Here is a 13,502-nt window from a genome sequence, read left to right on the forward strand (position 1 = left end):
GTGGCTTCTTTATCCTAACATCAAGGTAAACAGTTTAAAAAAAAAAAAAAAAGTACGTGGACCATATGGGGCCTTTGACTATAATGCTTATTTCTAGGGATGGAAGAAAAAGACATTAAGAAATTAGACTACAGAAAAAGCTTAGTACCTGCTGCCTGGACACATATCCCAGAAAACGCCGCGTAAGTAAGAAGCTATGGAAGAGGTCTTGAACTCTGTGGAGTGGTTTGATCTAGTGGCACTGACCTTTGGCTGTGTCCTCAGAGTGACTACTATAGGCCAGATATCCTTACGTGCATCAACCATTTTTTATGGAATAAATATAAATGTCTTCTATATTTACCATCTGAGCCACCAGGGAAGTTCAAAATGAATCTGTGTGTGTGCTAAGTGGCTTCAGTCATTTCCGACTCTTTGAGACCCCATGGACTGTAGCCAACAGGCTCCTCTGTCCATGAGATGCTCTGGGCAAGAATACTGGAGTGGGTTGCCATGCCCTCCTCCAGGGAACCTTCCCAACCAAAGGATCAAACCCACATCTCCTGAGGCTCCTGCATTGCAGGTGGATTCTTTACCGCTGAAAAATATCTTCTATGATAACTGAGCCACGGGGAAGCCCAAATAAAAAATGCCTTCTATATGTATGTGTTACTTTAAAAAGTGTAGGTACTTTGGCTATGTGTTTTCAAAGGATTGTGTTAAAAATCATTGAATTCAGGATAGCACTTTGTTTTTGTTACATACTTCCTCATATAAGAGATCCTAAACCTGTTGCCACGATCCTATAATTATGCCACAAAATTTTGATATTAAAATGTGGTCTTCATACAGTACCTGTAATTAAACATCTTAGGATGATGTCTTTTTTCTTCAAATTTTTCTCTAACAATGCCTGTCTCTCATAAGTACCACTTGTTCTCAGATAATCTGTATTTATTTTTCCTCATTTCCTGGGCTCTGAAAGAGATACATTTTCTGCTAATGGCTCTCCTCTCAGCATCCTGTTCTGTCACAGCCACCTCCACACTTTGAGACCTTGACATGTTTGAGATTCAGGACAGAGTCTATTTTCTGGTGAGGGAGGAACTGACAGAAGTCCAGGGCTTGAACTTCCAGATTTTCTTCTAGCCAAGTAACAAGGAAGAGCAGGGAATGTGCTATAAAGTACTCATGAAATGGAAGAAGAGGGATTTTTTGTTTGTTTGTTTTTTGTTTTTGTGGTTGACGTTCTCTAAATGAGGCAGACAGGAGGTAGATGCTCCCTACAGGGTAAAGTGACTGGAGATTCATCCCCTGTGGACCAAAAACCCAAGACGAGAGTACCAGGACAATTAAGTGGGGAGGCTGGGCCCTGCCCAGACCACATATTTCTCATTCTTGAAGTCAGGAGACTTCCCTGACCACACATGCGCAGAAAGGCTCCTTGGAGGCCAAAGGGGAGTGATGCCAGGGGATATTCTACCCGTAGGCCTTTTCTGTGGAATCCACCTTGGCTAAGAGATGTGTGCACACACATGGGAGGGTCCTGAGATACACCAAATATGGACTGTGAACCAGACAAATAAAAATGATTGGCCAAAAGAAACCAGGAAGAAATCCCCTGTAAAAGTAATTGCAACTGCCAAGAGGGCGTGAGTCAGGGACTCTCCTGAGTCTGCCCATGTGTCTAGTCACACGTAATGTACTCTTCTTTTCTCTTAATACTTTTTTCACTACTTTCCATCTCAGGAAACTCGTTTCTGCAAAGTTGAAGGGGCAGGGCCCTCATCACTGACCACTGGTTTAGTGGCTAGGATTTACTGTTGCGACCTGGCCCCAATCTCTGGCTGGGGAACTGAAGCCCCACTTTTAGCCACTGCAGGCTGAGGCCACCTGAGATCATAAACAGTACAACACATTGCAAGGTCAGCACAACTAATGTTGATTTTACCTTTCGTGTTTTGTGTGGATTTCTCATTCTGGACGACTTCTTAATGTCCACTTCAGTGGTATTTACACATCCAGGCTAGAAATGGAAAACAGAGAGACAAAGAAATCTTTGGGTGTAAAGTTCCTGATGGGCACATTCACTCTCCAGGACCCAGGTAAATGCTGTGATGACACAAGCCCCCAGCAGCCTGCCCAAATGGCCCCAGACACTTCTCTGGGCAGTTATCCAGTGAGAAAACGCACTGCCTTCTTTTACACCTTAAGTTTAAAAGTCTTCAGATACCATTCTAGAATAACTACCAGAGAAATAGGAAAAAGTAATACAAGAGATCTTCATGTGAAAGTGAGTGTTTAGCTGCTAACCCAACAGATTGAGAGCAAGGGTATCCAGACACCAAATAAGGTGATGCCCCCAGCTGATATCTGCATTCAGCTTCCCTCAGAGTCTACCTTCTCTGGATGAGATGACACTTACTAGACAGTTGTGTGCATCTCCTAAGTTAGAAAATCAATGGTATTCAGTTGAACCAGCTCAAATACCAGAGCAATTTTCCTACAGAAATCTATAACATCCAGTGACTTGGAATATTTGTTGTCTATAGACAGAATGTGCAGTGGAGTTTAATGGTCAAAATGTAGAAGATGAAGAAAGCAACTGATAAACAATAGACCATGCTTCTTTTCAGAATTCCTAACTTTTCTTTTTCCTTTTCCAGACAGGTGAGCCCCTTTCAAACAGGGTAGGCTGGAGGAAAAGTTTGGACAGTTTGCTCCTTGTTTTTTGACAACCACAGGGATATCATTTTGCCACATTTATTTTTCTGTTGCAAAGAAACAAAGAGTTTTAAAGCTTCTTTCTTATCTGGAAAAGAGAAAAGTAGGGAGGGAGAAAGAAAAAGGAAGAGGGAGGAGGAGAAGGAAGAGGAATAGGAAAGAGAGAGAGAGGGTGGGAGAGAGAAAAACACAAATCAGGATACAGAAGAAAGGAGATTAAAAGATACTTGAGATCTTAAATGGAGAAAGGTCCTTAGACATCACTTATCCTTTAGACATGATTGGAAGTTAACAGTTACATGGCTGTGTTTCCTTTACTTGTAATTTTTGATACAGGATGTAGGGATCTCTGGTACTAGTAAAAATTATTACATTGTATGTTTCTGCTCAATTTCTCTATTTCCTCTCCACAGCTTGAAAGATCATCAGTTACCCTTGAAAGTGACTCCAGAGAAAATATGAAAGTGGAAAAAATGAGTTTGAGGAGCTGGGAGAACATGGAGGCAAGGAGCTGGGAGGACAGGGAGGCAAGGGCAAAAGGCAGCACTGGTGTGTCTAGAGAAAGAAGTTTTTCTCCACAAGCACTGGTAAGCAATAGGGATTAGCTCTTTGTATAATGAGAACCTAGGACATTTTTCTTTTTTATTTTATTATTATTTTTTTCATTTATTTTTATTAGTTGGAGGCTAATTACTTTACAATATTGTAGTGGTTTTTGCCATACATAGGACATGGAAGCAACCTAGATGCCCATCAGCAGACCAATGGATAAGGAAGCTATGGTACACACAATGGAATATTACTCAGCCATTAAAAAGAACTCATTTGAATCAGTTCTACTGAGATGGATGAAACTGGAGCCCATTATATAGGACATTTTTCTTAAAGAACCTTCTCCTGACAGTACAACCATTGTGACAATACTCCACTACAATGTTGTAAGGGATAAAGAAGTAAATGAAGAAAGCATTTTACTCTTGAATTGTTTTCTTTGTAGGTTGTATGTGAAATATATATACTATAATACACTGCCCTGTAAACATTAAGTAAACTATAAATTTGCATATCTATTTAAGAATAGAAATAGCACAGCCAAAAATGAGTAAATAAATAAATAATTTCTAAAAAAAATAAGCAAATAAATAAATAATTTCTAAGAAAAGAACTTCTCTGGTGGTCCAGTGGTTAACAATCCGCTTGCCAACACAGGAAACACGAGTTCCATCCCTGGTCCAGGAAGATCCCATATGCCATGGAGCAGCTAAGCCCACGCGTCACAACTTCCGAGCCTGCACTCTGAGCCTGTGAGCTACAATTACTGAGCCAAAACTACGGAAGCCCATGTGCCTAGAACCCATACTCTGCAACAAGAGTAGCCACTGTAATGAGAAGCCTGAGCACCACAACTAGAGAGCAGCCCCCACCTGATGCAGCTACAGAAAGCCCACACACAGCAACAAACGGCAAACTCTGCCAAAAATAAATAGTAAATAAATAATTTTTTAAAAAAGAACAGAAGTAGCTGGTTTAGCACCATGATCTGCTTAGAAGTGTCGGAAAAAGGACGAGCACCCTCCTGGGTGAGACTTATTTACTAACTGACATGGAGTGATTCACTTAAACTTTATCGACATCAGACCGATCAATATTTGATGTTCTGACTTAATTTTCTGTGGCTGGTTCTAAGCATAAGTGTACATTAACAAGTCCCCTCTCCCCCACTGCCAGCCATCCCATATCCTCTCTCACTGGTGATTTTAATATGCAGCCAGGATTCACAGAGGCTTGCTCCTTGAAAGAAAAGCTATGACAAACCTAGACAGCATACTGCACAGCAGAGACATCACTTTGCTTACAAAAGCCCATCTTGTCAAAGCTATGGTTTTTCCGGTAGTCATGTATGAACGTGAGAGTTGGACCATAAAGAAGGCTGAGTTCCGAACAACTGATGCTTTCAAATTGTGGTGCTGGAGAAGACTCTTTTGAGAATCCCTTCGACAGCACGGAGTTCAAACCAGTCAATCCTAAAGAAAATTAATCCTGAATATTCATCAGAAGGACTAATGCTGAAGCTCCAATACTTTGGCCACCTGATGCAGAGCCAACTCATTAGAAAAAGCCCTGATTCTGGGAAAGATTGAAGGCAGGAGCAGACAGGAACAACAGAGGATGAGATGGTTGGATGGCATCACTGACTCAATGGACATGAGTTTGAGCAAGCTCTGGGAGATTCTGAAGGACTGGGAAGCCTGGTGTGCTGCGTGGGGTCACAAAAAGTCAGACAAGACTGAGTGACTGAACAACAACAAAAATTCATAACCATTGATATAGAAGTGACAAAGATAATGTTTTAAAAATATTAAAGCAGTGTGTGTTCATTTCCTATTCAATTTCCATTTCCTTGCAGCTTTCTACCCCTAAGCTTATTAGAGAATGGTAGACACTGAAATTCTTTAAGCTCTTATTGCTATATCAAGAGTCAAGCATGACAAGACAGATCCTAGAAGATTTTCTTCTATACATTAAGGAGTGGGATAAATAAGAATATGATATACAGGAAAAGGAAGGCACGTCCCTCTGTAACTGAGGGGGAAAAGAGAAATAAATGTAAGATGCAGCATCCAACATGTGTCCTCATTTTCTTCCTCTGGAGAAGAAAGCCCAGGCACAATGAAAAGCATGATAGAAATTCCCAGACAATTATGAGGGAGCCTATAATGTGTGGGTTGGATAGCTAGTCCTGCTTACCTAGAAGAATCAGTACATGCCATCACACCCAATGTGAATCTGTAGATGGTTGACCCTTACTCCACTGTATGAGATCATATAAAAACAAAGCATTTATACTCCAAACTCTTATCAAAACTACCTTGCATAGAAGCAGGGAAAGGTGGAAGAAAACTGAACGTGTGATCACTTACCCAAAATTTACCTAGCAGATGCTTTAAATGATTACATCACAGAGCACACACATTGAAGACTGTCCTTCAAATGTTTCTGAGATAAATAAACCAATTATATATAAAAAAAACAGAAAATATATTTTCTATATACACACGAGGAGTCTGAACTAATTGAACTTGAAAGCTCCTTCTGTTATAAGCTAGAATTCTAAATCAAGCTTACTTCATACCAAGTCATACCAAATGGGTATTGATAAATGGCCCTAGAAATTGTGTCAACCACTGAAGGCATGAAGTAGAAAGATTTTTTCTCATTATATAAAAATGTATCTGACTGCCCTCTCAAAGAGGATTTTCCTTTTCAAAGTTAAAAGATTTTGGTCTTTCAAATTTAGCTAATGAGCCATTAGCAGACATCTAAAATTCTACTTGAACCAATTCTTAACACCATTGATCAGCAAATTAATAAGAAGTCATTGATCCTAAAAGTAAATATTATTAGAAGACTGAACTGTGAGGTAATGTCCCATAACTCAGCTCCCATTCCAGGCTAATGAAATATGCTAGTTCAAATTTTTTTGCTAATGGTACAATGGTTAAAATAATAAACTGAACCTGGGATGCATGTCTCAGTGGACTTCCAGCTTGCTTTCATTTCTAAAGACCCCCTTAGGAAGCTAATGAGTAGACCAGTCTCTGGTATCTAAGTTTAAATAGGGGATTCTTGAGGACTGAAAAAAACCTCAATGCTCAAAGTCATCTAGTATATTTCTGAATAATTAATGTCATTGCAAAATAATAACTTTCAGAAATCAGGCACTAACGTGATGAAATATGGCAATATTTCTTTGGAATTTTTTAAATAATAATTTTAAGAAAATTTATTTTTGTCAAATAATTGTCAAATCTAGTGATAAATGGTAAGGTATAAAAATGAAGGTATGGCCATACCTCAATATTCTGTTAATACACTAAGGATGCCAGACAGATGAATCATCACAGTGTGGGAGCATAAAGACTAGACAGTAGATGGCAGAGGGCATTACATGCCAAGAGGACATTCCAGACATCCATTCTTATGTGAATACTGCTGTTCCTCACCAATGTGGCAGATAAAGATTTTTTAAAACTTTGTTTTTAAGTAATTTTGATGTGCCCCTTGGTTACTTAAAAAAGGCAGTTATCCTTTTGAAGCATATATAATATGTACCACTAGCAGGCAACAGATTCACTTGAACTGTTGTGCATAAATTGGTTTTCTGCACTACAAAACATATCTTCCCAATAAGATATAAATGACAGTACCATTACCAAGTAGGCACTCAGTAAAAATGGTCAAATATGTACTACTTTACAGATATAATGAAGTACACATAACTGCTGGATTTAAAAAATAATACAGTTGCATTTACATAGGCCTAGAAAAGAATTATTTCTAGTGATTCAAAGGAGAATTTATTTTCAATAGAACTAAGCTGTGTTGTAACACTACTATAATACTGTTTGCTAAAAGCAGAATTTAATGTCTTGGAATCCATTCCTGCAGGGGCAAAAGGAGCATACTACTGAGAACTATTACTGACACAGTGTTCATTTAAGTGTCTTAAAGAGTTGCAAAACAGAAGCTGGAATTCTTGGTTTCACTGTTGACATTTTATTTAAAAGAATTTAAAAATCACTTATTTCCTCTCACGACATAATGCATTTTTATTACCTGTAGCAGAAGGCACACTTGAGTTCAGGATAACTTGGGATACCTGAAGGATTCTTTGATGAAGAACAACACTATTAATAGTAACGGAGAAAACAACTCCCTAAATTCAGTCACTATGGATATATATATATATATATATATATATATATATGGCTATATAAATTCAATCACAATGTCCTAAGGGACAAATAAATGGAGATTTAAGAATCAGGTGGCATATGGAGCTGATAGTAAGAGATACACACTTTCCTGGAAATTAAAAATTCAGACTTGACTCTGGGAAAATTAACATTTTGAATATATGTTAATTATTGGTTCAAACAAATACATTATTAAAAACAATTTATCCTTCTGTAACACTGTACCAGTTTTAAAAATTCAATTTGCAACATATTGTACCTCAGTTAAAATGATCCCTTACTCTTATACAAAGCAATTCTAGGTTTTTTAAGTGTTCAACCTTAGGATATTTTTTAAAGATCCAATTCAAACTTTTCTTTCTCTTTTTGGGCACTTGCCAATTGATTTAACTTCTGATCCTTTCAGCTTGGCTGACCTACCCATTCACTAAATGCTACACACAAACTGAAAGAAGTTGTCTGTGGCTGGAATTCTTCTCTCCCTTTTTTGAAGGAGTTGGCTTTTTTAATATATTCTTTTATTTACTGGCTGTGCTGGGTCTTCATTGCTGTGAGGACTTCTCTCTAGGTGGGATGAGCAGGGTCTATTTTTTAGTTGTGGTGCTTGGGCTTTTCACTGAAGCAGCTTCTCTTGCTGCGGTGCACAGGGTATAGTGTGCAGGCTTTAATAGTGTGGTTCCCAGGCTCCAGAGTACAGGCTCAACAGTCGTGGTGTACGGGCTTAGTTGTTCCGCACTAGGTAATCGAACTTTGAACCAGGGACCGAACCCAAGTCTCTTGCCTTGGCAGATGGATTCTTCACCACTGAGCCACAAGTCCCTGGAATTCCTTACATTCACTCTCCTCTATAATGTTTACTCATTTGATTTCTACTCAATCTTAATTGTTGTCTATAGATGGTTAATTAAGTAATCCTACTTCAGTGTATGTTATCAATGAACTGTGCATGTCAAGAGGCACAAGGAAGTCTAATGTGGCAGAGGGAAGAGAAATGTACCAGGACAGCCTGCAATTGTGGAAAGTGGTTAGCTTAGGTAGAAATTATAGATTATGGTAAAAATCTCTGGTTCAATTCTAAACATAAACGGAAGTGACTGCAGTGTTTCAAACATGAAAGTGGCTTTGTATGCTCTAGATTTTTAAAAACTCACTCACTCAATCTTTATGTCCTTCATAAAAAATTGGACTAAGTGTGAAATGTTAAACTATAAAACTCCTAAAAGATAACGTAAAAGGAAATTTAGGTGATCTTGAGTTTGGTGATGACTTTTTAGATTCAACAGCAAAGGCACAATCCACAAAAGAAATAATTGATAAGTTGAAGTTCATCAAAATTAAAAACTTCTGCTCTATGAAAGATACTGTCAAGCAAACAAGAAGATAAGTCACAGAGTGGGAAAAATATTTGCAAAATACAGATCTGATAAAGGATTATTATCTAAAATATACAGAGACTCTTAAAACTCAATGATAAGAAAATGAACAACCTTGTTAAAAAATGGGTAAAAGATCTGAAGAGGCAACTCACTGATGAAGATATACAGATGGCAAATAAGCGTATGAAAAGATGCTTCACATCATATGTCATTCACATCAGTTCAGTCGCTCAGTCGTATCCAACTCTTTGCAACCCCATGAATCGCAGCACGCCAGGCCTCCCTGTCCATCACCGACTCCTGGAGCTTACTCAAACTCATGTCCATTGAGTCGGTGATGCCATCCAGCCATCTCATCCTCTGTCGCCCCCTTTTCCTCCTGCCCCCAATCCCTCCCAGCATCAGGGTCTTTTCCAATGAGTCAACTCTTCGCATGAGGTGGCCAAATTACTGGAGTTTCAGCTTCAGCACCAGTCCTTTCAATGAACACCCAGGACTGATCTCCTTTAGGATGGACTGGTTGGATCTCTTTGCAGTCCAAAGGACTCTCAAGAGTCTTCTCCAACACCATAGTTCAAAAACATCAATTCTTCGGCACTCAGCTTTCTTCACAGTCCAACTCTTACATCCATACATGACCATTGGAAAAACCATAGCCTTGACTAGACAGAACTTTGTTGGCAAAGTAATGTCTCTGCTTTTTAATATGCTGTCTAGGTTGGTCATAACTTTCCTTCCAAGGAATAAGCGTCTTTTAATTTCAAGCCTGCAATCACCATCTGCAGTGATTTTGGAGCCCAAAAAAATAAAGTCTGACACTGTTTCCACTGTTCCCCCATCCATTTCCCATGAAGTGATGGGACCAGATGTCATGATCTTAGTTTTCTGAATGTTGAGCTTTAAGCCAACTTTTTCACTCTCCTCTTTCACTTTCAGCAAGAGGCTTGTTAGTTCTTCACTTTCTGCCATAAGGGTGGTATCATCTGTATATCTGAGTTTATTGATATTTCTCCCGGCAATCTTGATTCCAGCTTGTGCTTCTTCCAGCCCAGCGTTTCTCATGATGTACTCTGCATATTAAGTTAAATAAGCAGGGTGACAATATACAGCCTTGACGTACTCCTTTTCCTATTTGGAACCAGTCTGTTGTTCCATGTCCAGTTCTAACTGTTGCTTCCTGACCTGCATACAGGTTTCTCGAGAGGCAGGTCAGGTGGTCTGGTATTCCCATCTTTTTCAGAATTTTCCACAGTTTATTGTGATCCACACAGTCGAAGGCTTTGACATAGTCAATAAAGCAGAGACAGATTTTTTTTCTGGAACTCTCTTGCTTTTTCGATGATCCAGTGGATGTTGGCAATTTGATCTCTGGTTCCCCTGCCTTTTCTAAAACCAGCTTGAACATCTGTAAGTTCACAGTTCACATATTGCTGAAGCCTGGCTTGGAGAATTCTGAGCATTACTTTACTAGTGTGTGAGATGAGTGCATGTGTCATTAGGAAACTAAATTAAAGCAACAATGAAATACCATTACACCACCTATTAGAAAGATCAAAACACTGGCAATACCAGATGCCTAAGAGAATGTGAGACAACAGGAACTCTCATTTATTGTTGATGGAAGTGTAAAATGGTACAATCAATTTGAAAGATAGTTTGGTGGTTTCTTACAAACCAAATACACCCCTAATCACACAATCCAGCAATTGTACTCTTTAGTATTTATCCAAAAGAGTTGAAAAGTTAGATCCTCACAAAAACCTGCATGTGGATGTTTTATTTATAATTGTCAAAACTTGGGAGTACTCAAGATGTCCTTCATTAGGTGAATGGATAAACTGTGGTATAGATATGCAGTGGAATATTTTTTAGCACTAAAAACAAATGAGCTATTAAACGTGAAAAGACATGAAGGAAACTGACAGGCATCTTACTTAATGAAAGAAGTCAATCTGAAAAGGCTATATATAGTATCATTCCAACTATATGACATTCTGGAAAATTGCTGTTGTCCACTCGTTCAGTCATATCCAAATCTTTGCAACCCCATGGACTTCAGCACACCAGGTTTCCCTGTCATAACCATGGAGACAGTAAAAAAGTCAGTGGTTGCCAGGGGTTGGGAAGAAGGAGTAAGAATAGATGGAGCTAGAGGATTTTGGGGAGCAGTGAAATTACTCTGTATGATACTATAATGGTGGATATGTGTCATTATACATTTGTTCAAACCCACAGAATGTAAAATACCAAGAGTGAACCTTAATGTAAACTATAGATTCTGGGTGACAGTGATGTGTAAGTTCAGTTATAACAAAGTATCATTCTGGGGATGTTAATAATGGGGGAGAGGCTGTGTGTGGGAAGGGAAGGGGGAATATAGGAACTACCTATACTTTTTGCTTAATTTTGCTGTGAACCTAGAACTGCTCTAAGAAAGTATACTTAGGAAAAAAAAAACAACTTAGGAATTGTGAGTCCTTTGGGAACTGATTATCAGGACGGGGATAGAACAAAAGTGGAAGCAAGGACACCAGTTACAGGGCTACTGTAATCATCTAGGCAAGAAATGATGCTGAGGGCATATGCACATCAGCATTAAAGATCGTGGGTATTGTATTTGGGATACATTTTGAAGCCGGAATCAATAAAACTTGCTGATGTGTTGGGTTAGGGAGCTAAAAGGAAGAGAATAGTCAATGATGACTTCTAGGTTTTGGCAACTGAGTTGCCATCAGCTGAAATGAGGAAGCCTGGGACAGAAATAAATATAAGTGAATACAGGAGTCAGAGATAACTCTGATATTGTATTTACATGTGATTTTAATATTTACTGAATTTTCCAATTGGAATGCAGCTCCTTATGCAGTCATTATCAAGAGCCATGGGACTTCCCACATGATGCAGTGGTAAAGAAACCACCTGCCAATGCAGGAGATGTAGGATAAGTGGGTGGGTTCAATCCGTGGGTCAGGAAGATCCCCTGGAAGAGGAAATGGCAAATGGCAACCCACTTGAGTTTTCTGGCCTGGAAAATTCCATGGACAGAGGAGTCTGGCTGACTACAGACCATGGGGTCACAAAAAGTTGGACATGGCTGAGCATACATGCATTCATTGAGTCAGGACACAGATCATTTCCAACATAAATATTTGTACAATAACCTGCCTCTGACCCAACCTTTTGTGTCTTTGCCTTTTTGCATCATCATTGCTGATTTAAGCACATCACTGAATGTGCAAGATTATCTAATGGTCAATTACCAAGAGGGTGGTAGAGCAGCCTCCTTATTCAGAGACTTGGCTATACTTCTTTAAATTATTCTTCACATTCTCCTAATCTGCTCTGGTTGAAATAAGACCCTTCCATTTAACATCCATGAACTGTCTGTTCACCCTTCAATGACATTTCTGTTTTATATACTAGCTGTTGTTGTGCTGACACCGGCTGTTACAGTTCTCAACAAGCTACCAAGAACCTAACAAGTAAGGCTGCCTAGAGCTTCTTGTGATCAACAGCATTGCTCACATTTCAGGTTCAATTTTATAATACTGAAAATATTCCCAGATAGAATTATTCAGGAATAAAAAAATCACCAAGAGTTAGTTGTTGTACTTACCTTGAATAAAATATTGAATATGAGCTCCTTGAAGAGACAAAGCCTGAGGCGCATATGCGTGGACCCTTTTGTTCTGTTGCATCTGGCCTGCCATATACACAAGTGACTGATCTCCAGCACTTTCTATGATTTTTTCCTTGCAAAAATCTGATTGTAACTTGGGGACATGCAAAGATTTTTCAAAGGGGAGATTAAAAAGATCCCTCTTGGATTTAGCATACAAGCTCCAACTTGCCATACACAGAGGAGGCCTGGGTTGGCTTCTAGGACACTTTCAAAAGCATCAGTGACGTGGCTTTTGGTTCACACTGTGTTGTTGTCGCTCTGGGATCTCATTCAAGGAGGGTGAGCAGCAACATTCAATCTTGGAATCCCTGATCCTCAGACTGAATATCATCAGATGACTTAGAAGTTTTGCTTTTAACTCTTGACTCTGTTTACTGAATGTAAGAATGAAGGAATGAAACTTAGGCTAGCTCTCTGATGGCAACAAAAATTTCCTACAGGACCATAAGAATTGAGAACCCCAAAAGTAGGAAAATGTGACCAAACTGGTGACAACAATTTTTAATTTTGTAAATATTACTATTGCTAGTACTGGTGATTTAATGATGTAATGTAAAAGGTGAAGAAGAACCAAATAAAATTTCTGTTAGTATAAATAACGCTCAGTAAGTTCAAAATACTTATAATAATTATGATAATAGATAACATGAGACAACTAGAAAATGACAAGTTCATAAAAATAATATTGGAATATATGATGAATTACATATATTGAAAGTAACAGTGCCTTGAATTACAATAGTGATCTTGAACTCAATATCCTTTAATTCCAAAGGATATAAGAGGCTCCAAAGTCATATGTTCCACAGCTGAGAGGTGTACCTCCCTTTTACAGGCCAGTAATTTGCTAAAATATCCTAATGATACGTGATGTTGAACATCTTTTCGTATACTTACTTGCCCTCTGTGTATCTTCTTTGGTGAGGTGTCTATACAGATCTTTTGTCCATTCTTAATTGGTTGATTTGTTTCTCACTGTTGAGT

General features: G+C 38.7%; 1 protein-coding gene across 5 annotated transcripts in view; it reads right to left on the bottom strand.

Annotated features, from left to right (window-relative positions):
* Positions 1-13,502, bottom strand: part of RGS7 (regulator of G protein signaling 7) — a 458,444-nt gene that overhangs the window by 51,837 nt on the left and 393,105 nt on the right. For all 5 annotated transcript variants that reach the window (XM_043485427.1, XM_043485425.1, XM_043485428.1 and 2 more), the window contains exon 10: positions 1,931-2,005. In XM_043485427.1, the coding sequence (XP_043341362.1) occupies positions 1,931-2,005 (75 nt within the window). The remainder of the gene's footprint in view (positions 1-1,930; positions 2,006-13,502) is intronic.

This window comes from Cervus canadensis, chromosome 13, assembly GCF_019320065.1.
Source record: "Cervus canadensis isolate Bull #8, Minnesota chromosome 13, ASM1932006v1, whole genome shotgun sequence".
Taxonomy (NCBI): Eukaryota; Metazoa; Chordata; class Mammalia; order Artiodactyla; family Cervidae; genus Cervus; species Cervus canadensis.